Source organism: Astatotilapia calliptera, chromosome 2, assembly GCF_900246225.1.
Source record: "Astatotilapia calliptera chromosome 2, fAstCal1.2, whole genome shotgun sequence".
In the NCBI taxonomy this organism is placed as follows: Eukaryota; Metazoa; Chordata; class Actinopteri; order Cichliformes; family Cichlidae; genus Astatotilapia; species Astatotilapia calliptera.
Genome location: NC_039303.1, coordinates 5,604,904 through 5,631,042, shown reverse-complemented (window position 1 = coordinate 5,631,042; position 26,139 = coordinate 5,604,904). Strand labels below are relative to the sequence as shown.

General features: G+C 38.0%; 1 protein-coding gene across 1 annotated transcript; it reads right to left on the bottom strand.

The window, feature by feature from the left end:
* Nucleotides 1–2,907: 2,907 nt before the first annotated feature.
* On the bottom strand, nt 2,908–25,862 carry elovl6 (ELOVL fatty acid elongase 6). The gene is made up of 4 exons (XM_026182472.1): nt 25,559–25,862; nt 6,998–7,129; nt 6,614–6,765; nt 2,908–4,600 (listed from the first exon to the last, which is right to left on the bottom strand). Exons 1-4 carry the CDS (start codon nt 25,639–25,641, stop codon nt 4,158–4,160), a joined length of 810 nt encoding a protein of 269 aa, XP_026038257.1. The 5' UTR covers nt 25,642–25,862; the 3' UTR covers nt 2,908–4,157.
* Between the last annotated feature and the right edge of the window lie 277 nt (nt 25,863–26,139).

The following is a 26,139-nucleotide window of genomic DNA, read 5'->3' as shown; positions in this document are numbered from 1 at the left end:
AGCACTGTGTTACCTCATGTCTTCTTTAAGCAACTCCCTAAAAGCATTTTGTAACTCAGGAGATCAAGTTTTAAAAGCCAAAATGTTATCCTGTCCTTGCTCAATATAGGATTCCAGCTCTTTGGTTTATGGCCTCCTGGCCATATTTTTTATTTGATAAAATGTCAAATGTTTTTAACTGGCAACCGGTCAGGACTTTGGGAATGGTTTCTTACATTCTCTAATACACTGTGGTGGTGCTGTGCTGCAGAGTATGCTATCTCTTTGTTTTGCTGAAAAAGATACTGTCTGAATGGTAGCATGTGTTTCTCCAAAACCTGTAACATTTGGAAAGACTTGTGCAGATGTATGAAATGTGCACATTCAAAATACAAAAAGCAAACCAAAGCATTAAAATATAAAAATGTGAAAATATTTTCTTAAATAAAATATGGGGTTTAAATGATATTATTGTATTTTTTGTCTCAGATTTTAGGTTTTGCAGACCATCATAACTTTTTGTAACTGGGGTTATAGTTTCTGCCAGATGGGTCTAGCTTTGTCTTATCGCTCACGGTCCCATTCCTGCCCAGAGGACAGCTGATGAGGGCTAAAGCGGGAATTAGCCACCCACTCAAAGGCTTTGCCCTGATCCTTCAGGTCAGTATTTGGTCCCTTTAGCTCTTGAGCAGGATAGAGCAACACTGGTTTTCGAGGATTTGTCCAGAGTTAAAATCAGAAGGGGAGGGAAGGTCTAATGCATGTATTGGACATAGACACGTGAGCCAGAATGTATGATTTCACCATTGACAGGAGGGAAAGTCCCAAATCTGGCAAGCTGTCTTGGTAGTTTTGTCTCAGGGGAGAAATGAATAACATAACAACAATGAGCACAACTAATCACAGATACACCTTCACTTAAGTGGCACACAATCCCAACTTAATTTCAATTAGCCATTTTTCCCATTACATAAACTGAATAGGATAGTTCTTCATCACAACTATTTAACAATTAAAGAGAAATGCTCCACAGTACTATCATTAATGACCTAGAAATCAATCGTCAAGAAAAAAAAAAAAGCCAGGTTGGCTTTTTTTCACTAGATGGCAGCAATGTTACAAAGAAATAAAATAGCTCACCGATGAGAAACTAATAGTAATAGGGATATATAAGGATACAACTGCAACCAATACAGAATAATCGGTTATTAAGTAACTCTGTTCTTATTCATTTTTCATATGTAGCAAATGCTAAATATAAACACAAAAACAAAAACAAAAAAATGCTTCAGTGACCTCTCTTTACATCAAGATCGCAATAGCAGTTCGAACCTGCACTCATTATCATAATCTGCATTCAGTTCAGATAAAGAGCATTCCTGTTTGAGAGGGGCACCTGAGATTCAAGCCTTTTGTAGCACAGAGCAAATCATTTTATGGTTATGAATAAACTGAAATTAGATACAACTTCTAGACTGTAATCAATTCTGCAATAATTCAGGAAAAGCTGTCAAAATCGCAATCATTATTTTCTTGTAAGATAATATAAGAATAAAGTAGCCATTTTTTTTTAAATACCTTCAGAAAACTCAGAATATTAATAGGAACCAAATTGGTATGGTCTAGTTGTCTCTCACTACTAGTGCATATTACTGAACATTTATACAAAGTATAGCTTCTGCTGTTAATTCAGGATATCATCAGTAGTTTTGTCACCGGTAAGTTTTGCCACTCCCATGACTTCTATACTAACATGCTCCATCACCCGCTAAGCCTGTAGGAGACATTTAACTGGAAAAAGACCTTTGCACGTTTCCATGATGTGTGTTCTGGAAATGGTCCATTAGGCTGCTTTGACGCTTTTATAATATAAATTGTATATATAATACATAATATATAATATAATATATAATTGTGATATATTACACATTCAAAACTGAATAATTAAACCATAAAAGTATTCAAGATTTGTGCTTGTGGGAATTTGTTTTTGAGTTTGTTAACACTTACCACAGTTTCAAAGCCCCTTCAGTTTCTTCAGCCTGAACAAAATATCAAACTTGTTGAACAAATTTTACTCCCCTCTTTTGTCTTGATAGCGTAGCATTTTATTTCGTTGGCTAACTCATTAGTTACCAAAGATGGTAGCCGGAAGTGACAGGAACGATAGGCGGCCACATCCTGCTGTTTTGTTTAACTTATTTAAAAATTATAATATGATGGGGCAACGTGTTCTTTTCCCTATAGAACATGTATATTGCATAAATTTACCATTTGTTATTCTTTTTATGGCTTATGGAATTGTGTCTGTACAACAAGAATAAAACGCAACCATCACTTCACAGGATTTGCTTTTTGGTCTTTCTTGATTTGCTTTACTAGGTCTTTCCAACTAAATGATTAAGAATCCATGTTTATTATGTGATTAACTTTTCTCAGATGAAAACATTTTGATTCATGCCATGTTTGTCTCACTCCAACCTCAACTAAATGGAGCCTCAAACAACCTTTAATGTGACCTCTAGGGGGCGGTCAGCACGCTTTTTCAATACTGAACCAACAGTAATAGTGGATTACTATCATTATTTAGATGAAAAGCTGCTTAGCTTAACTACTCGTGCCATTTATGCCCACAACTACCGAAGTGCATCCAGCAATGATACAGATCAACTTTAGTGACTCAGCTAAAAGCAGAAGTGTAACACCTGATGTTGAGAGGTCAGGCATAAAACATGTTTGATTGCTGCTACACTTTGTCTTTCAGTTCTTGTAAAGAAAGACTGGATGTCTGGGAGTGATAATTAAACTCTGGTCATTCTTAATTTCAAATGCTTAGTAGTACTTTAGATGGCTTTTCAGGTTTAGCACTAAAATAGTTTCAATGGTGTGCAATACCAAGAGGAAAAAAACAAAACAAACACAGGCATGTCACATTTTTGCACTTTGTTCATATGTTAAGTTTGTCAGCAACATATTTTTTACATTGATACAGTGCAAACGCACAATAGCACAACAGACACCATTAAGGATACATACTATTTTTTCAATACAGCAGATTTTGACAATTTGCATGTTTGAATTTTTTTTCTTTTGCTAGACAGAAATATGCTCTTCCTCCATTTAAGCATTCATTGTCCAACAGACTGGTTTCGTCACTGGTAGGGACACTTTAACACAGCGAAGTGCTTGGAAGTCAATGGCAAGTAATTTTCCAAGTGTGGTCGGCAACTTCTGCAAGGTCATGACAAGTGGTGAAGCAGGGCACTGTCAGCATCTGTTTCCCATCACGGCCGGGAGCGGTGTGGTCAACAGTCAGTCCAATCAGCTCCATTCATACTTTTTTTTCTCAATTATGCAGACATTCTAGATGAAATTCAGCCATACTGTAAAGTGGTGCAGATGTTAAACATGTCTACTTTGTCTTGATATGCATATTATATTAAGAAAGAAATAACCTAAGACCTGAGAAAAATATCGCATTTTGCAATGTAAGACAGACGACACAGTGCCGTTCACCCCATCAGCTCACCTCAACCACCAACACTTCAGCTCCATGTACTCACCAGCGATCCAAACTTTTGCTTTGACAGATCTAACCAAAAAAAAACCACTGACGACAGACAGACACACAAACAAAAACATACTCAGATGGCCTGTGTTAATGTTAACTCCATCTTCACATATACCTTCTTTTTTTCAATATACATATATATTTAAAAATATATATATATACTATATAAGTAAACTTATACTTGTGGTAGATGTAATTTGTTTTTAATCTGGTGATTTTGATCCTTTTGTTATCCTTTACATTTGGAAAAACTTTTAAATGTGAATTTAAAATGGGGGCTTTTAAACTTCAGGTGGACAGATTGTGATGGCTTCTGATCATGGTGGTGCTGTTTCTATAGCATCCCTCAAGGGAGACAGAACCTTCAATGTTTTTTTTTTTTGTTTTTTTATTTTGTTTTTTTTAAAGACCTGCACATTAGTAATAATGCTCAAGCACAAACACCAACCATTTCATGACCCTCCCACTCCCACTAGACTTCGTGGGCTATATGCCACCTCTCTCACACCTAAACCCATTCATTTCTCAAGACACTGGTCCCTGCTCTCAATTTCAAACTCCCTTTTTACATTATCTTCCTTCTTTTCATACTTATGGCATTTATTTTTTACTCGCTTTTCTTTGTGGCAGCCATAGCCGATGATTTGGACTTGCCGATGTAGGCTTCAAAGAAGAACTGGACAAAGAGCACAAAGTAGCTGAGGTACATGAGGGAGGACCAAACAATGTTCTGCATGTGGGATGGACACTCCTGGCCCTGCTGCATCCACGAGTACACCAAGTAGTTGACTACGCAGCCCATCAACATCTGTGTGATTTGGGTCAGTGTGATGAACATGGCAAACTTGCGTGACAGCTTGAAACCAGCTGCACGCAGTGCGTAGTAAGAGTACATGACAGCATGGACCAAGTAGTTCATGGTCATGAACCACCCGCCGCCAGCCACCATGTCCTTGTAGGAGTACCAGGAGTAGAGCAGCACAGTAATGTGGTGGTACCAGTGGAGAAAGATGAGCTTCTGTTTCCTCAAGACAATGAACAGAGTGTCACCTGCGAATAGGAGAGTGGAAGTTAGGAGTGGATAAGACAGGACGGAGCAGCAGAAAAAGGAACATGGTTATTATTTGTCCAACAAAAAGTAACTGGCTGTGATACAAATCACTCTCAAATATGCAAAGCTGTGTAAAAACACAAAGCTTTAGGCACACACAGAGAAGCACTGAAATGTTTGACAACTTAGGACCCAATAAACTGATAAACACAAATACAAGTGGCAGCAAAAGCAGTTTTTATTATACCATTTATCACCCATAACAAGGCTAAGGCCGATAAGTACTCTACAATAAACAGTTGCGGTAACTGCAAAAGCTGAAAAAACAGAAAACATGCCCTATTACAACAAAGTACATAGTAAAGTACTGCTACAAATACAAAACACCATAATATGAATGCTTCATATCAGTGGTTTCCAGGTTACAAAATGTATTTTTCCTTATGAAAATTTGGGGCTTTTGTTTTCAAATTTATGTATAAATGTAAATGTACACTTACCTACATTTTTATTTTTTTACATCAGTCAAAAATATTGCAATATATATATTAGTGAATGTAGTGGCTGAATGACTTTAAATGCATGGAAAACTAATCCTGCAGTAATTGCAGTATGTTAAACAGTTGGGATTTTAACACAAAGCATGATTAACTCAAGCATAATAGAGACTTTTAATAACCAAGTAAGGTTCCACTAGTCACATATTTACCAAGGTCACACTGACACCGCCATGCTTACTGTCATGTAACCTTCAGACCCCAAGTTCCATTCTAAGCCAGGAAACCAGTCAGTGACAGCACAAAGTACTGTTTTGGTATTATATTTATACTGCTAGAATTTGCCCTATTATGCACATAATAGGGCATTTGTGGGAATTTCTCTTTTACAATGCAAAATTATGAATTACTTAATCATTCAAACATGATTATTATTTATATTGATTTATTAAGGCTTGCAGCAGCCAGTTTACTACAAATAAACCTGAGTTTACTGTTATAAATTTTATGTTATTTTCCACCTGATTTTATTGCAATAGTTGTAGTGTTAATTCACCTGGAATCACAGATGAAGATGTTGTCCATATGAGTGTGTATTGGCAAAAGTGGATGGCTAAAAGATGTGAGCACGGTGCCAAAAATTTGGCTTCTGACCTGTAGCTCTTAAATGAGTACTCAACTCAAATCCTTAAAGCCAAGCCATACATATTTTTGGTCCTGATAATAGTGGTATTTTGATGAAACAGAGCAGTACTTCATTGAACATAACTACTTATATGTGCCTTGTGTTCGTTTTTAGAATGTGCAATGGGATTGCAGTGTCTCGAATTTTTAGTGACATATCTAGAGAGACATCCACCCATGACAAAAAGGTCTCTGTCCACCTTCTTATGTTTCCCTAAGCCGCCTGCACCTTTCTGTACCTAGTAGATACAGAAACAACCAAGTCTCCAGTTTCCAGACTTCACAACATGATAGTTTGGACATTAGCCAGACAGAGAGAACATGGCATCTGCCACTCTTTATTCCTGCTGAGAGGAACAACTGCTCTAGGTTTAGGCTTGCAGATCTGACACTAGGAAGATAAAGATGAGCAAAAATAAAATTGTATTCACACAAAATCTTTAAAAAGAAGTGTACTGGTGGTGGCCAATTGTATCCATCAGCCTCCTAGCAGATACACCTATTGTATCAATTTCAAAATTGTAGGTGACTTTCTTCTTCAGTCATCACATTCAGACGATTTTCAGAAACTCTGACCCCTGACCTTAAGACTGAGGTTTCTGGGATTTAAACTCGTCCAAGATTATTAGTAAATACACTTTTAGTATTAGTTTGAAGGCCGTATGCCGCTTGGTTCTTAAGTTATCAAATTCACAAACTTGGGTGACCATGTTGACCACCTGCTTGACGGGGTGATGACATCATCAGCCTTTTACAGTATTTGCAGTATTGTAGAAAAAAATATGCAAAAGATACTTAACATAAATAAATAAATAAATGAAATGGACTTACCCAGCTCTGGTGCTTTACTGAGTACAAAAGCATATGCCCAGAATTTGCTGACAGGCCCGTTGTAGAAGCTCTGGTCACAAACTGACTGTTTTAGCCCTTTCGTCATCAGGATGTACATCATGTAACTCCCAGTACGGATGGCACCAAAAATACTACATGGGGGTGAGGAGGACATACATATACAGACAATAATTTGTGTTAAAAGTGTGAAAGCGCTTCCCACATTATAGCTAAAATGTTTGTATTTCTAGCACTTTCTACAAGGCTGAGGTTTTCTTACTGTGCACATTGCTACTGTTTCTAGTTGTTGTGAAACGCTGCTACGTTTGACAACTGAAGTCAGTTTACATTAAATAATCATTAAACAAATGTTAACCCTCTTACCTGAATACAGCGAGGGTGAGTGACCACAGCACCAATGGTTTCCTCAACTCAAACTTCTCCCTTTGTTTCATGACATGGCGGCCCCCGAGGATACAGGCAGCATAGAGTGCAGAGAAGAGAAAGGACTTCTTCCTGCAAGCAACAAAAAGAGAAAGCATGACTTACTATACACAGGAAAATATACTGATAGACTGATGTTCAATGCAACAAATTAGGAATGAAGGTTATAAAGTAGAGATGGCACGATACCACTTTTTTATGTCCGATACCGATACCGATATCATAAATTTGGATATCTGCCGATACCGATATGAATCCGATATAGTGTTTTTTTAATCAACAAAACTGTTTTTTAAAATATCTTGCTGCATTTTGCAAGTCTGCAAGTTCATACTCAAGTTTAAAACAACAACTACACTAAAGCTATTCTGTTATACCTGTATACAAAAAAAATATTTCATAGTTCAGCAATACTGATCAATCTAATAAACTTAGACCTACACCATCCTCCCTATTCTGGTATTTTAAAGAGTACTTAGCGTAAATATTAAGCAACCTAACTAATAGGGTTCCAACTCCCAGCAACAACAAACATAAATAAATAAAAAATAAGGAACCACCCCTCACGCGCCACCTCATGATGCTTAATCGACGTAATCAACCTTAATTTGATGCAGTGTGAAAAAAAATGCACAGAAATCAATTATTTTTCAAGAAATATTAAATAGATTCAACATCTTTCTTCAACAAAATTGCAGACTGCACAGATGGTACCTTCCCAAAGTAAAAAGTACTATAGCTTACTAGGATATATATTAGACTTAATAGTTACTATATACAGTAATGGACTTCTATTCATTTTACATCAAATTAAAACTTTGGGTGTCAGATAATTATTTATTAAAAGCTCGACATTTTAAATGAGAATAAGAAAGAAAAGTACGTCTTTGTGCCCCCTTTTCCCTGTTCATGCCCTATCGGCCCCCCTGGCTAAACTTTGCTAGATCCGCCCCTGCACAGTTACCAGCGTCAGCTACGTAGAAGAAGATCCTGGTGTAGAAAGAAATATTAAATAAATTCTAACAACAGCTTATCAAGCTTAAACGTGCTGCTGTTGTTCAGCCGCTGGTTTCCTCTTTCTGGTGCAAAGTGGGCCAAAAACAAACAAGAGAGACGGACTCGCGACAGAAAAGCCGATCAGCTGATCATTTAAGCAGTTTCACGATTGAAGTAGCAGCCGGAGAGCGAGAGGCAGTCGCTTGTTAAGCTTAACGTGGGAATGCTTTACAAACATTCAGAGATGGACTTACACACTTGCTTTACTTCTCTCGGGGATAACTTTGTCGGAGATGAAATGCCAGGTTGCTAGCGAAGCTCCACATGCTATCCAGACCACCAACAGGTCCGGCATGCCACAGCCGCTCTATCACGTGATGCATACTGCTCCGACTGCTAACGTTCTGAGGTGAGTTACGGTGTGTTGCAAGTTTTGCGAGGTGCTTTCATGATATTTAATGGATCGGATTACATTTTTTATTTTTCTCCGATATCCGATCCAGTAATTTAGGTCAGTATCGGACCGATACCGATACGTAATATCGGATCGGTCCATCTCTATTATAAAGTATCACTAAAGTGACTAAAATAGCCGAACGTTAAGTCTTGAAACACCCATCAGTTCTTTATATTTTGCTCCCAAAGACGTCAGACGTTCTTGTAAAGCGATCTTGAGCAAAAGGTTTCAGAACTTTCTGACAATCTTTCAAAGTTTTTCTTAGGACACTGGTTCCTTTTCACTCATTTTCAGTCCACTACTTGTACCTCACTTTTTTTAGATGAATGCTTTTAAAGTCACTTTAGACTAACTTATGAATCATTCAAGCATAAAACGGTACCTAACTAAGGATTGGCCGCTGTTTTGTCTACACAAAACAGACAGACAATTTAGCATAGAACCTTTTTTAAATTGTATCTTTAGGCACTTTGTTACTAGCAGCCTGCTGTAAAAAACTTAATCTGTTCCCATTTCTTTAGCTGAACTCATGGAAAAAAGCCAAAGATAACACCGTTTGACAGTAGTGTTTTTGCACCCACAAGGCAATTCCTTGTTGACCGTAACCAGAGTTATTAGCCACACATTTGGCATAGAGAGCTGTATCTCCCTTAAAGATTTTAAAAAGCTAGATAGGTGGAGAAAGAAGTGGCAGGCCTAAAAAGCTATATACAGCAGATGGACAGTATCTCAAAGTCATATCCTTGAGAAATAGGAAAGAAATACAGCAAAGATGTGACAGCCTTCAGTTGATCCATCTACTCTTTGGTGAAAACCCATCAGAAATGGAAGGATGGCTGTCAAAAAGCAACTCTTAAGAAAAGGAAACAGGAAGAAGAGGCTGAGGTCAACGCTAGATTCTGATGCACCATATATATGATTGGCAACAGCAATCCAGTGAAAGCATATCTTGACTGTATTCCACTGTATGTTTTTCTATCAATCACGGATTGGCTTTCCCAGAGTCTGGGCCTCAACATTCTTCAGATGTAGAACCATCTTGACAGAGAGCAGAAGAAAAGGCAGCCAACATCCAAAGAAGAGCTTTGGAATGTCCATCAAGAAGCTTGGACACTATTTGAAGAAATTCCAAAAAACTTGCCTACGAGAGCTCTGGCTTTATTCCACCTTTTATTCCTCAATAAAGGTTTACACAACATATTGACTTTCAAGCTTCTTTTTTTAATATATACACTATATTTTCATGTACGATTGGATTTCAATAAATTGCTCCATTCACTGCTTAAGACTTGCACTCTACTGTAATCCATCAAAGAAGAAACAAACATTTTCAAGCTTCATCCTTAGATACTATGAGGGGAAAAAAACTGACATTTTAAATGAAAGCAGCATTTATTTGCAATTTATTCCCACCATAAAGTAATCATTTCTAACAATGTAATTTTTGTATGCACAGAAGTTCTTCTTCCAGCACTGCTTCATAATGTACACAAGACATGTTTTACATAATAAAGTGACTTCACATGCAATGCCTGAAGCAATGATTTAATGATCAGAGTCCAGTTCCAACTGCCATTTAATACTTTGCTGCAAGTTAATTGCTATTGCCGGGATTCAGTTTCAGCTCCTCCCATCCTGTGATCTAAATTTGTGTTAATTGACTTGTCAGTGAAACACCACCTGGCTCAACTGAATCTAAAGAAAAGTATTTGCCAGTGCTCAGCACAATTACAAGGTGCAGGTAATCTGACTTGACAGACTGGATGCTGAATAGGGCTGAAAAACACTAAACCAGCATTGTCGAAAAACGATCTGCTCTATTGGACAGAGAGCAGAGTAACTGCTTCGAGCAGCATAGCCAAGAAAATAACCCCCCAGGAAACCTTCAGGAAAATAAACCTTATGAGAGTAAGTTAGTAGGTTCCAGGTTAGTCAGGCATCAGACCTACAGCAGGGTAGCCAGAAGTAGATATATGTATGTAACAGCAGGGTGATACTGGAAAAAAGAAATATCAGCAGCAGCAACCTTGGAAACATTAAAAAAAACAAAAAAACATTGTGTTTGCTGTCAAGAGGACAGTGCACAGCAACTAGGAATGAGGCATTCTTGGAGCTCGACCAACAGCTCTGGGATTAATTAGCTGAGTAAAAGTAGCCCAAGGAGTGATGTTCCACTTCAGTGAGGTTTGTGTTGTTATTTAGAGGTTATACAAAGACAACAACGTGATTTTAAGCCCTAGGTATTTAGTGCTTTATTATACAAAATTAAAATAAGGCCTCTAAACAGAATTGCCAATTGAATTGTGATATATGGTATATAAGCACAGGAGTACTACATCAGGCATTTTTTGCAGCTTATTCTTTAAAAGCATATCATGCAATTTATTTCAGTTTTCCATGGGATGGGGGTTCACACTGATGTAGACGTCCCAAAAACGCGTGTTTTAAACATGATATAGTTGGCTTTAAAGGGTTAAGACTTACATTGCTAACACTGCTGAACATTTCTCACAGAGCCCACACATGTGCAACCTTGTACACAGTGAACAAACCTGTTCTGCTTCCTTAGCAGATGACACTCTCGACAACAGCGCTAAAATTTGCTGATCAAGAATGTAGCCACACAAAAAAGGCGTAATTTATTTTCTTTTAAAAAAAAAAAAATGTAAAAGGCTATGTGACAATAATCAGTTAAATCTTTAATTCCATGACATCAGTTTCTCAAAAATGAACTTCAAGAATGAACTTGATGCTAACTTTAGGATCCCACTTTGTAATTTCAATACAGGAGGGTTGTGTAAGACGGTCAGTCAGGTTAAGGTGTATGTCAGTAGATGGTTATGGGTCAACCAATGCTAGAAGATAAAAAAGTAGTGCTGCTGATGCCCTTTCTCTTTTCAAACTGAATAAATGAATACTTTTACCATCACATAGTGTATCAACTCTTTATTTTCCATCTTTCAACAAAGGATATAGGATGTCACCTAACTGTTCTTGCAGGAGACCATAAAATGCTTGAGACCACCTCTGAAGAACAAAGGACAAACCTGTCAAAGTCAAATTCAGCTGCATTTACAGAATGTCAACAGGGTTGGACTGCAGAATGACATCACTGTTTTTCAACTACACAGGAAGGAGGGGGGAACGGAGCAACACACAATACAGTGCCCTATATAATGTGGAGTGGCTGGAGGGGATTGCAAAGGAGAAACAATCTCAGCATTACCCTTTGGTTTACTGTCATTCAAGGTTAAAGGTCAAAGGGTAGCACGATGAACATAGTCTAAGCTGTGATTTCAAAGGGGTGGCCGTGGCTCAGGTGGTAGAGCAGATCAGCTACTGATCGGAAGGTCGGTGGTTCGATCCTTGGCTTCCCCAGTCTGCATGTCAAGTATCCTTGGGCAAGATACTAACCCCAAATTAATGTGTGTGAATGCAGGTTAGTTTGCACTTGTGTATAGAAGTGCTTGTATGAGTGGGTGTGAATGGGTGAATGAGGCATGTTGTATAGAGCGCTTTGAGTACTTCGGGAGAGTAGAAAAGCGCTATATAAGAATCAGTCCATTTGCCATATATAGAACTCCTTATGAGTACAATGAAATCATCTAAAGATGGGGCAAAATAAATTTACCCTTTAGTGTCCAAGCCTCGCTTATTCTGTTAGGGCCATTAGTTTTTGAAGGTTATCAAATTAGATGTCATGTTATAAAGGAATTTATTGAGTTAAAGTAATGTGCCTTGAGCTACCCCTCATTTTTTTTTTAATATTGTACTTCCTAGAAGCCAGGCTTTCTGGTATTTTTTTAAGCACTCGAGCACTAATTCGCTAGGTTCTCTGGAGCCCTTTTTCTGTAAACACTGGCTTATTATTCACAACTTCTCAGTCCTTATCCCTGAGCATTTTCTTAAAAAACATTGATAACGGATGAACACTATGTAAAAGTCATGTCCTTTAGAAATACAAAAATGAGTAAGTAAACAAATAAATAAAGATACATCAGATGCATCTGGCTTTTCAGTTGTTCCATCTACTATTTGTTGAAGGCTTATTGGAAATAGTCTTGGTGAAAGGGTGGCTGTCAAGGAGCCTTACAGAAGGGAAATGGGGAGGAAAGGTGAAAAATCAGCAGCGTATGGAGTGATTACTGCACATTTGAAATTTTTGGTTTCAAAGACTATTGAATTTTCAAAAAACAAACAAAAATATTGTTATGATGTACAGAGAAGCTTAGGAGAGAGGTACAAAAGTGAGTTTCTACAACCACATGGAAGAAGATGGTGGAGATTCTGTCATAATTTGGGGGCTGCATTTCAGCTAGTGGTGTCAGAATCTGGCATGCATCATCATCTGGAAAGCATCTCATCACTTTTCAGTGTCACACTGATAACAAACACACTGCCTATTTTCCTAGCATTATACAAAGAAACAAGGAGTGGCTCACGGCTGGCATAGTACTGCAGTTTGCTTGTGCTACTGATACAAATTATTTTTTACATTTATTTGTAATTACCATGTCTATCATCAGTGGTCACAGTTTGGCAAAGGTTACACAGATTTTATTTTAAATAGTCTTTTGTCATCTATTAAGTAAAAAGTCCATTAAAAATAGTAATTTAAAAGCATTAAAACACAAAGCACTTGACATTATGTGACATTTTAATTACCGTAATTGTCGGGCTATAAGCCGCTACTTTTTGCACAAGCTTTGAACCCTGTGGCTTTTAGTCAGGTTCATTTTCAGTTTATTCTCTCATAAATTTTGATTACTCCAGAGACTCGATTCTGTTTGCTTGCTGGAGATTAGGGGTGGGCGATATAAACGATATACGATAGAAACGATATAAATTTGGCCAACGATAGAGATTTTGACTGTACCGCTCTATCGCGATAGCGCATGTTGATGATGTCATCAAACTGCGCCTGTTTTGGTCGAAAGCATCGCAGCGGCTACAACCATTATCATCTGCAAATTATGCCAGGCGACAGTCATAGCAAAGAGATGAAGCACTTTTGAAATATGGGGAAAGCCAAAAACTGCGCTTCCTCCACTTCCGTAACATTGAGTCATTAATGTTGAATTCTCTCGCAGCTGTTCTATTCCCATGTTGTTGCAGTATATTAATAACTAACCTTGTATTGTGGATGAATAATCTCAGTTGTTCACCTGACTGAAGTTTGCCCCGTGTATAGCATCCTGCTATGACATTTCATTTGTCCCTGACCACCAGAATCCCTCACGTGAATTTTTATTAGGGCTGGGCGATATATCGAGTTTTTTAAAAATATCGATATATTTTTATACGAGATATAATATGTGACCATATCCTTTATATCGATATATACGTTATAATTATAGTTGTGGAGCCACAAGTTTGCCTCTCTTTCGTCCACTTTTGTCTTTACGCAACGTTACTCCGCCTCGCCTCTCCTTCACTGAACACAACTCCCCCTCCTCCCTCATAGCTTCACCTGCAGGCAGCGACAAGATGAACACGGCAAAATTCCGTTAACGAGTTACTGCGCATTGCTCCATGCGTGGGGCTGGACGGCGTCAACATGCTAACGAGCTAACCACGCTAACGCCATGCAGCCCACTGGGCTGCACAGCCTAAAATCCTTTCATTTTCTCAAAAGTTGACAGCGCGCCTTATGTATGAATTCTGGTTGTGCTTGATGACCGCGAACCGATTTTATGTGGAACACGGCGCTCAGCAATCTGTCAAAAAATGTTTTAGTACGACTTTGGTAAGCTACGGGGCTGCACCGCTTGATGGACTGTCGGAGCGGCTACCGAGGAGGCTCGCGTAGTAATACGCACTGTGCTTCAACGTAATATTACCGTATTGTGTGTGTGTATAAGGACCATAAATGGCACCTGAAGCGGATTTCAAACTCCAGGCTGTCAGTCACGCAGTAGAAGTTGGGAACAGAGCAGCTGTGAAATCTGCCTATGTTATTATGCTCAACGTCTTTTAGTTTACATTTTGACTGCACAATTGTGAGCTTTTTGTTATGGACAAAAACAACATACTTTTCTTTTATTTATAGAGCATTATTTTTAATAAATGCTCATAATTTATTTTTGAGTAGTTTTTTTCATGTACATCTATGCTTTATGTTAATAAAAGTGCCTGTGTGACATCTGGGACACAGCTTTGACTAAGAACTCTCTCTTTGTTCTTACTTTATGGCTTTAAAAAAATATCGAGATATATATCTTATATCGCCATCCAGCTAAAAAATATCGAGATATGAATTTTGGGTCATATCGCCCAGCCCTAATTTTTATCGAGTGGAAGAAAAGTTGGCGTTCATCCTCCAGCTTTACTGTGCATCAAAACATTTTTTAACAGATTTCTGCACACCCAAATCGGTTCGAGGTCAGTAAGCACAACCAGAATTCATACATAAGGCACACTCGATTTTTGAGAAAATTAAAAGATTTTAAGTTTGCCTTATAGTGTGGAAAATACGTTATACAGAAGAAAAGAATATATCGCGATATATATCGTTACCGCACATGCTTCAAATTATATCGCGATATGGATTTTAGGCCATATCGCCCAGCCCTACTGGACATATCGTTTTCAGGGGAAGAAATGTTTGACTCTTATCATCCCCACAGACACAGCGGCCAGGGAATCAGAATGACATCATTACAAAAAGGCCATGAGTAAGTGTGGTTATCCCAGCTGGACATTTGTCAAAGCTGGGAAAGCACCTACAGAATGCTCCAGGCGATCCAGGAGAGAAGAAAGACAACTGCTGCCTAAATGAAAACCTTTAACAGAACAGCTGAGACGCATTTTGTCAAAACACGGTGTCTGTAGCTTTCAAACCCCACGACACACTATGCCAACAATTGGTCCACCTGACGGATCGGATCCTCTTGCACAAACAGAATAATATAGTGTACGTGGTGAAATGCCAGGAAGATTGCTGTGAATTACACATCGGGGAAACCAAACCACCTCTGGATAAGCAGATAGCACAACACCGAAGAGCTACCTCATCATCACTCTTTCAATGACGATGGTATGCACATCCTGACAAAAAGCAACACTGGTTTGAGTGGGGAGTCAAGGAGGCCATTTACAACCATCTCTAAGGATATATGTTTCACCATCTTACAGTACTGTGATTACAGCCATTCCCCCAACTGTAATGGTAATGCACAGACATTTCCATTGATGAATGGTAATGAGAATTAGCACAATAATGATCATGACTAATTGCAAGGCCCATTGGTAGTCATTGGTGGTAGTTTTGGTTATTATTAAAAAATATTATTTATAAGGTTGGAAAAAGCTGCAGTCACGCATCCTGTCACTCCATTGATGGTTGCAAACATGTTTCAAAAGCAAAATGCAGATTTTCTTGGTTCATTAATGTTAAATGTGAAATGCAAAATTAAAGTTTTGAAAAGAGTGAGAACAAAGATTTAGTAATGATTCTTCCACCTAACCAAAACTCACTGCACTCTTTCTCTGTTCTTAGCGCTCTCTTTCAACCAGCAGGTGACAAATATAGCACTAGCATGCAACTTTTTCAGTAAGTTGCTTGCTAGTGCATGCTTGAATGAAGACATAAGGGATGCTTGGCAATGCTCACAATGCCATCTACATACCACCTAAATATAAAGTATTGAAATCCACACAACACAAATTTAAAACAGGATAATCACTTACTTAAACCAATGTGTACTTTGTTTTAATAACGTCAAGCCAACAAACAAGTTACATTTTGAAAATAAATTTAGAGCCTAAGGACCAACTATTGCAACAGATTACTTCATCATCAGCAAAGAATTTTACATTTTATCTATTTATTTTTAATAATTAATTAAATTAATATTTAGCTTATATTTGTTTTGGCTCAAACACCAGTATGATGACCAAGAAGTCTACTGCATAATAATTTAGTTTGTAAACACTAAAGAACAATTATACTCTGTGGGACAGACATGGGCTGCTGGAGACAACACAAGAAAGTAGTAGCCATAGTGTTAGATCTTCGAAATCTGACTGAAGTCCACCTTAAGGGTGCATGCACAGTTGGTGCTCTGGAGTCTCCACTAACACGTCCACACTGTCACAAATAGCGATCAGAGACAGTCAGGTGATGTTCACTCAGAGCCTCGCACTGATCATGTGATGATGAAACTTTCATAGAAACTACAGTAGCCTCATGATGATTGTCCACGTCCAGTACACTGGCAAACCGTAGGCACCCACTGAGAATCCATTTACAAGTAGATCGCATCTGTTGGAGGCAGTATTCAAAGCATGTGGTTCAACCTGTTTGTGGGCAACTCTTTCATCGTTTTTAGTCCTTCAGCCAGCTGCAAAGTCCTACATACAAAGACCCAGTATTACTAACAATCAAGTGTCCACTGCAGTCACCATTTGTGATTTTCATTTCTTAATCTTTGGAGTTATTATCTTTGCTGTCCCTTCTCTCTTGTCCAACAATCAGCATTCGACCTACACAGTGTCATCCACATTTGCATAGGCTGAAAACCCCTGTTCATAGGCTCTCCATAAGCAAATTCCTATGCAAATGATCACAACGGCAGTACCATAAAACAAGCCCAGCACTACCCTTGAGGAAGACTGTTTCCTCAACCCATTAGAGAATGCTCTACACTCAATTTGCTTAAGGCAAAGGTTAAAAACTGGTTATGGACAAATCAAGTGTGTGATCATGTATGAGTTGTATAGTTTTAATGTTTTATTTGGGAACAGAATGGTGTGTATGTGTAATTTTGGTGATGGAGTTTTTATTATGAATGAATGATGAATTTTTATGAATTATTATGTCTATTTTTTATGGTTAAGGACAACAGATGGAAATTAGCACTTGGCTATAATCTGGTATGTTTACATTCATGTAATTTTTTTTTTTTTACATTTATGTTCATTAACATGCACTGTCCTAAATAAAATAAATAAAAAAAGATGGCCAAATGTTAGCTGAATAAGAAAATTCTTATTTTGCCAAAATGTAATTACTTGGTTGGCTGCAGGGAAAAAAAACCAAAATAAATAGCCTAATGTTAGCCATGTAGCACAGCTACTCACCCTCACATTAGAACCTGTCATGAGTGATTTGTTGCTGCTTTCGCTCATGTTTTTAAGACCTGACTCACGTTGTGCATGTGCTTGTAAAGATCACCGTATATATTTTAAGACTCCTTATTACAGTTTTCTGTTCAGTTCTCTCTTAAGTTTCCTCAGTCCTCGAAGTACGTCATAATGCCTCCCAAAATATAATTTAATAAATAAATTAAGATAGTAAACTGCACAAGGTAAAAACTACTTGTGCAATATATTAAAGGGTTGTGGCAAATGGCCTGACTCTGCTGTTTGCCAAAGTGGGCCGAGGCAGCACAAATAAAAAACTACAAAGTCAGAGCTCTTTTGGGAAGGATCAGCATGAAGCAGTAACAGAATCAGCAGAGATTTCTTTCTTGCAGCAAGGCTGGCAGCTGCATTCATCTAAATGAGCACAAGAAGCACTAGCTTAGAGGTAAAAAACATTAAAATAAGGTGAAATCTATGACTGCAGAGCCGGCTCTCTATGTAAAGTGTAGTCTACAAGAGCTGCTCAGTCAAATCAGGAAAGCATCACACTCCCTCTCCCTCTGGTGCGTAACCATTATTACAGCTTCAGACGCTGGGCGTTGGCTCATTTTTCACTGCTGCCAAATGATGAACAAAAGTTTAAAAAGGGAATTTAATTTTGAGAGAATACTGATGATGGAGCCAACAAAGCACAGCTCCAGAGATGTCCTCTGACACTACAGTCTCACAATATTATCACCACCATAAAGGTTCAATGAAAATGGTCTTTTAGCCTGTAAAAGTTGAGTAGTCTAACTTCAAACATGACAAACGGAGAGCCAAGCCATCCAGCCCAAATTACAGTTTTATAGCAAACAATTCGTTCTAGACATCAAGTTGAAGTATGCCAGCATATCCTACCACCTTATGGTTTTGGTTTTGTTGACTTATGTACTAACTTCTTTAGTACATTGCACATTATAATAAGAATGTTGATCCCATTGGCCATCCCCTCCCCCACTGACAGTGTCGTATAAAGCTGCTGGATAACCTGCTGTGAAACTTGGATCTGTATTAGCTTGTCCAGGAGATTTCATGTCTTATGTAATCCTGTGCTTGCAGTCTGAGGATGAGTCTGCATGCCTGTGACACTGAGCTGGTGTCTAACTGTGTGTGTGTGTATGCTATGTCACAAAGACATATACAACTATATACACACAGCAGAACTGTGTATCTGTGCGCACACTTCCAATATTTTAGTTTAGTTCAGGACAGTTAACTCCTTGGCAGTACTTTCTGTATCCTATAGAGAGTAAAAGGAGTAACTTTGTCAAAGAGCAGACAAGCAGAAAAAGAGAAAAAAAAGAAAAAATACCGCAAGTTGCAGTGAATATAATCTAACTATGTTACATAATAACCAGTCATCATCCAAGAATCACTGAGATGCACTTACAGGTCACTTAGCAGCATGTACAAAAGTCAAAGTTACTTTAAGAAGTTTGTGCATGAAGTATTAACATTTGTTGTGCAATAATTGACATTATCACACAACAATCACGCTGAAGCTGTGATTGTCATTACATAATTGACAAAAGTTGTAGGATTTATAAATTAATTAATTAATTATTAAGTAGCACTGATTTGTTCTTTTTAAAGAAAGGATGGCTTTAAAACCTTTAGTCTGAGAATTGCATCACCAGTATGTTATCTATGTGCCCAAACTTTGTTTTCATTGGAACGCACATCATCAAGTACAACGTGAAAAAGACACACACTCTTGTAACTACAGTGAGAAGAAATGTAGTCCAACTGCATTCATTCCATATTGACTCATGTATGTAACTACTCAAGAAAAACTGCAATTCACCAGAGGAAATGGGGAAACAAAAAGTCCACCAACTAAAAACAAATGTAAGTGCCGTTTTGAAAAGATTTTCCAAACGATTGTAAAAAGTAAAAAACTGAAAATTCTGTAGAAATATATTTTTGTGTTAGTGGTTTATAATTTGGGCTTAATGTGTTATTTCCTAAATGTACATTTTAACCAAAGGTATCCATTATAAGGACAAAAAGCACTGGGCCACCTACATATTACACCTACAGAAGCTGGTGATTTACATGGCCACACTAACAGAGGGTCTGTTGAAGAAATGACAAGGCAGTCAGTTGGGTTGATCTCACCCATACCAATGTTCAGTCTTTGCATTTCTAGCTTGAACAAAATAAGGTAATAAACACAGGCTTGCAAAGTCACACATACACACTAACACAAAATAGCTGTAATATGAACTGCTTTTGCTTGCATTAAAGATTTTTACTGGCAGCCCAATAAAAACTGAAAGTGTAACAAAACTGCAGCAACACCGCAGGCAGACATCAGTTCCCGAGGAGTCAGCGCATGTCTCTACCTCGCCTCACCAGTGGTGAGAAGAAAACAGGCCGAACAAACATCAAGCCTGAAGCATATTCTTGGTTAACATGGTCAAGAAAGATTAGCATCACCATGTGCTGCTCTTGTTACAAAGGCAGCAGCATCCATTTACTTATAGCTACGGATCCAATTCAGGAAATCATCTAAAAAACACAACAAAGTGTCTCTAATACCTAAAAATAATTTCTTGGATAAAAATACTCAATATTCAAAAAGGATCTCTCTAACGTCGTCTGCGCTGCTTTGAATCATGAATTTTTTTTAAAAGTTGCATAAGAGAATGCACACAAATGCATATATTATTTTTCAAGAGAAAAATGAAAACAAGCTAGTTAACATTTCAAGCACTTTAACTTTAGTTTTTGAGGTGGTTGCCCAAGTACAATTGCTAAATCATTTTTGAATTTTTATTATTATTTTCACAGATTTCCAGAATAATAAATGAACTTTTTAGTGTAGTCCCTTGCTCATATTTTAAAGGTTGACTCACTACTAATCCCAGATCTTTCTCCTCATTTTGGTCGGACCAAACAACTTGCGAGTCATAGTAATATTTTTTCAAAAGAGCATCTCATCCTATCAAACATTGTCCAACTGCACCTTCTTGGACTGTAGTTGCTCAAGCATATGTGCATACTCTACTCAATACAAGTAAAAGTTTAAATCTATGGGAAATGCCACTATGCACTAACCACTGATGCAACATAATTTTTTAATCCAGTCCATCTACTGGTCTCATCTGTACAATAATAGGGCATGAGAACTCCGAAACAATGGAGAAGGCTGCACTTGGACTGAATAAGTAATATGAAACTGTGATGGAAGACAGCTATCTCCCCAACTTATCGAGTTCCAGAAACATGATCTTCAAGATTAGTCAGTGAGCCAGGATACTTCTGAATTGAAAGGCAAATGGTTAGCTAAAAAGAAGCAATGCTACTGTTAAAAGTAATATTCATAAACATTTCATGAAGGCAGAGTCTAAACATTATTATTTTACTCTAAAAATACGTTTATAAAGCAACAGCAAATGAAGCAAATTTTAGAAGAAACATTAACAGTCAGACCACACTCAAAATTTTCATTATTCATTCCCTGCAGTATTCTACGACTGTGCAGCCCGTGTTATCAATCCAAAGCAAAATCACCAGAGATCCATCAAAAGAGCAGAGACCCATGGGGATGCTATCCACACAAGGGGATTTTCAAAAAACAGAACATAAGGTTCTAAACAATCTGCATGCTAATGAGAAATGATGACGTTTGTGGAAGTGCAGACTGAGTCAGCAGGTTGAAGGTGAGTGTATAACACTGAATAATAACAAAGTGTCTTTTATGGATAGTAAGGAACACTGCAATCTTAACATACATCAGGCAATATTGAAATGGAGCAGGTTTTATCCATTGCACTGGATCACATCTGAGGTTTTAATATATTTAGGAAGATAAGTGTTTTCATTTGAAGTGATGACAAACCAGTTCAGTCACACAGTCACACCAGATGTAATAACCAAAGACTGCAGTCCAGATATTACCACATTAGACTGGACATGCTATCGCCTATCAAAATGAGAGAAGTGCTTGTTTATTCATTTCTTCCCAAAATTTGAGCTGCAACAACAAATACAGAAACCCATGCATGTGTTTTTAAACAGACTTTATTCAAAACAGTAACATGATGCACATGTTATGCTAAACAATTTTATATCAAAGACAAGTTTGCAAAGTTATGTTAATAAATGCACTATATGTGCAATTACAGTCAGGCATTGCATAAGGTTTACTGTGTGTTAAGTGATTAAGTGTTGAAATGGGTTGTGAAGGGCCAAGGAACTGAGATGAAGAAAAAAATGATCTTATATTAATATGATCTAGCTGACGAGTGCATCTGACTTCAACTGACTCAGGTCCCAGGAGAAACATGCTGCTGAGACTTCCGAGGTAAATGGAAGTCGTTATCTTGGGGTTTTTTAAATTTTAAACTGGTTTTCCAATTTCCTAGTGTGACTTAATCACAATTAAATTTGGGTTGTGCACCACAATTTCCTTACCAAAGTCAAATCAGACAATCTTTTGCCACAAGATTGAAGTGGAGAAAAAATGAAAACACCCTGCCCCTATAATATTTAGGTTTATATTGTACTGAATACATTTTGTTGTCAAAAAGGCAAGATGCTGATGTTATCACACAGTATTTAGTTCTTCCTCCTCTTCTTAGTTCTTCAACCGACTCTTTGACCTTTCTTATACAATACTGAGCTGTCTCCTGTCAGTGTCCAACAAAGACATTAGATCAGGGCACCAGTCTCCATTCATCCCTGCAGAACAATGACATACACACAGTATATAACAATGTACACTTATGTCTTGTCCTGTTTTAAACAGAGGGGTTACTTTAGCTGGGACTTGGCTGAACATGAAACAAGAAAAATAAACTTGTGCATATTTAACATCAAATAATACAAACTGAAACAGGCAACACTGACCACACTAGAAATAATACATAATATCTGACAGCCAAAGAACAGGATTCATGGTTCAGTTAACATACATTTTGCTTGAAATGTAAATGACCGTCATGACTAAAGCTGATGCTTTCCTATATTCAACAATGAGAATACAGTACATGGAAATATTAGGAGAAAAATGTAACAACAGTGTAACAAATATTCTGATTAAAGATATCTTTGCTTTTGACTAATAGAATAGTTTTAGAGCTGTTTGTTTTTCCAGCTTATCATCATCAACACTATTACATAACTATGTTCAACAGTCACAGTCTAATGGTGTTAACTTCAGGGCCAATTTCATGCTTTATCAATGACTCCTCTGTCATGCACACAAGCTTTTATATAACTCACGCGTCTACTCAATAGCCAGTTAAATGCAATGCAAAATAAACATTTATTGTGATTTCCAAAGATAAATATCAGATACATATGTTATATGATAAATATATGATCTGCCTTACCTTCAGAGTCTGAATTATTCCCTGGCACATCCATCAAAAGGGATCCTCCTGTTCTTCTAGTCAAACAAGACTGAAAACAGCCAAGCCAGAGATCTGTATGCAATTCTTGACATTTGCTTTTGCAAATATGAACTGAAATCAGTTCATATTTGCACTTGGCCTTGTTAATGGTTTGCAGGATAAATACACAAAATAAATACATAAACGCAAACTGTGCAAATTAGATTAAAGTTATTGTGTGGTGGTTTAAGTACTGCACTGAGCTAACCATTAAACAGAGGCATTTTTTTTTTCTAAGGCACATGCTTTCATAAGAGCTCCTTATGTCTCACCCTTAAACCATAAAAACATGTCACCCTTTATTACATTCCTAATGTCAACTCATAAACTTATACAGTCCCTCTTTCCATAGTTGTTGTCTCTATTAGCCATGTGCACTGGCCCTGTCTGACATCTTCCACTACAGGAATAGCAGAGAGAGGTCATCACAGATCAGCTGCAACCTGATTGGCTAATTCTCTGTCAGCAGACATCAGAAGATGAACGTTATTGGTTGGTTGTCAGTACTAGGGTATGGACAGCTCCTACACATTACTCCCATGTGGTCTCTCACTCACTCTCTCTCTCGCTCGGTCTCTTTCTCTCTCTCACACTCACACACAGGTTTAATTTTACTGAATAAGACTGAAACTGTTCTATAACTCATTCCAAGCACTCAAGGAAAATATGCTTTAAAAATAATCTGCCTTTTATCAGGCAGTTGAAACAGATGAAGCTAGACAAATACCTCTTACTTTCTGTGTGCTGCCTTCTAAAAACCCACTACCAGTGAATGAAGCTCATACTAACTTTACCCATGAATCATTTTGTTTTGCTTGGAACCATTTCTTGCTCAACCTGGCGTGGACCTGGACAAAAATAACCCTCTATTAATTCATGCAAAAGATGGGTGGACAGACCAGTACATGACCCACGATTGCAATGCATGACTGCACACAATCATGAAGAATATTTACTCATCCGTTAGTAGCAACAGGGAAATTTCAGCCTGGAGTAATGTTACAGATTGTGCAAAGCATAGCAGACACCACCCTAAGTAAACAATGAGACATTTTAAATATTGACGCTTCTTATCAATGAACAACGATGCCAGAAGGTGACTTCAGCTTTAATTTGCAGCATCTTGTACTAGTACAGGGTATTTTGAGGACAAGCCACCTCACTCTTATTTTGAAGAAGAAAACAAGAATATTCAGCTGCCTTCCACGAAAGGATCTCATCCTGCTTTCTCATATATACTCCATCCACACCACCTTGGACAGCTGTTGGGAGAATAGTCCTTCTGTTCTGTAGATCAGCTGCAACTTGAAAGGCCACTCTAACAGAATCTGCAGCATGTGGAGAACTGCTAATCCAGTTTCTTAACATCACTCAGATTTTTGTTTTGCTTTGTTTTTCCTCCCCCTAACAAGATACTTAAAAATGAAATGTCTGTAAAAGGTCAACTTATACACTCTATTGTAAAAAAAAAGCTGTTTAAAAAAAATGCATGTTTACGGCTAGAGGAAGAACACACAATTGATTTGTGGGAAGCTGTGATTCATCAGTTACTCCAATTAGTATGGTTAAAAAAGGCTTTTGCTGCAAGTTAGTCTCTTATATTTTGTGTAGCAATTAATCTTTAGGTTAATTGGGATTTCATATTCTTTCATTTGGAAAGGCGTCTTATTTAGAGCTAACAGAACTGGGTTATTACTCAATCAATAAAATATCAACAATTTTGATAGGTTAATAATAGTTCCAGCCATTTTGTTTAAAGTAGAGCTCCAAACACTTTCTCTTTTCATTTACATAGGAAATGTATTGGACCAAGCACGCTATTAGACCCCTTAGAGTCTGGGGTTTGTGATGACAGTTTTTAATCATTTTATACTCCATTGATTGAAAACAATCAATATATGACTCATAATGAAAAATAAACTGTTTTAAAACACAGAACAAATAATTCCTAAATTAATAACAAATATCTTTATTTTAAAGGACAAAAATAAACCATGACTGGTGCCCACTCTTGACCATGGAAAATCAGTCAATCAGTGGATAAAAACATACTGGATGAGTGGTGCGTGGATCCAGTGAGTGGATGGCGGTGCGACAGCTGGAGGAATGGATGACCTTTATAATACTATCGCGGCAGTGATGCCGGGAGAATAAATCACAGGAATTCAAGGACAAATCCTTCTCATGAAAGATGCACAATGCAACAGTGGAAAAGCATGTAGCATCCAATGAGAGCAGACAGACTGAAATGTGGCAGAGCGGCGTTTTCGCACGCGGCTGAAGGCCTGCATGAATTTGTTCATTTTATGAAGCAGTCAGAAATTCGCGGATGATGACAAAGAGGCTGATGTAAGAGGATACGGCTAGGTTTAATCCCGGTAAACGAGGTGGATGTATGTTCCACGCGACAGGCTCCAACACACATTTAGCACGAGCACGGCGCGTTGAATGTGCTGTAGAAAAACCGTTCATTGCTATATATGGGATTATAAACGGGGCGCTAAGATTACAGTGTAGCCTTACCAGTTCTCCTGCATCCATCGGATAGCTTCGTCCTCGTTGAACTGTCTCTCGAATTCATACTCTTGCAAAGCTAGCACCGACATGCTCACTGCACTGTGTTTCTTTTCACACCGCTGAAACAAGACGATACCCGGCTGAGGTGTTTCTCTCTAGTCTGTTTCCTCGCAGCCCCTGACTCGCATCGCTCGCGCCAATGTCCTGACCTCGCGGTTGTACGCGTCACTGCGCGAGCAGCTCGCCAGTCACAGCACCTTCCTCCTCCACCGGCTACCGAGCCGACGCCCTCTTCCTGAAGAAGGGTGACGTTAGGGTCCTAAAGCCGTCATATTACTCCCTTGAAAGTTCAATTTGATGCCTTCATATTTTATTCTATGGTCATTGTCAATAAATAAGAACACAGAACATGTGGGTAATATTGAAGCCCAGTTTATAGGATTATATTGTGTCTTGTGTAAGCAGTCTGTTTAACCAACATTAAACAATGGTTGAACAATAACTGCTTACAGCTAAACCTGCCAAAACAGAAACTGGGTGACTTAGGTTCCTCACAGAAACATAACCTTAGAAACTTGGGTGTCATT

Excerpts from the sequence above, each read along its gene's own strand:
- elovl6 (XM_026182472.1), bottom strand. The coding sequence starts at position 25,641 with ATGTCGGTGCTAGCTTTGCAAGAGTATGAATTCGAGAGACAGTTCAAC. Across the intron at positions 7,130-25,558 it reads CGATGGATGCAGGAGAACTG|GAAGAAGTCCTTTCTCTTCT; the intron begins GTAAGGCTACAC and ends TGTTGCTTGCAG. Across the intron at positions 4,601-6,613 it reads CAGTAAAGCACCAGAGCTGG|GTGACACTCTGTTCATTGTC; the intron begins GTAAGTCCATTT and ends TCCTATTCGCAG.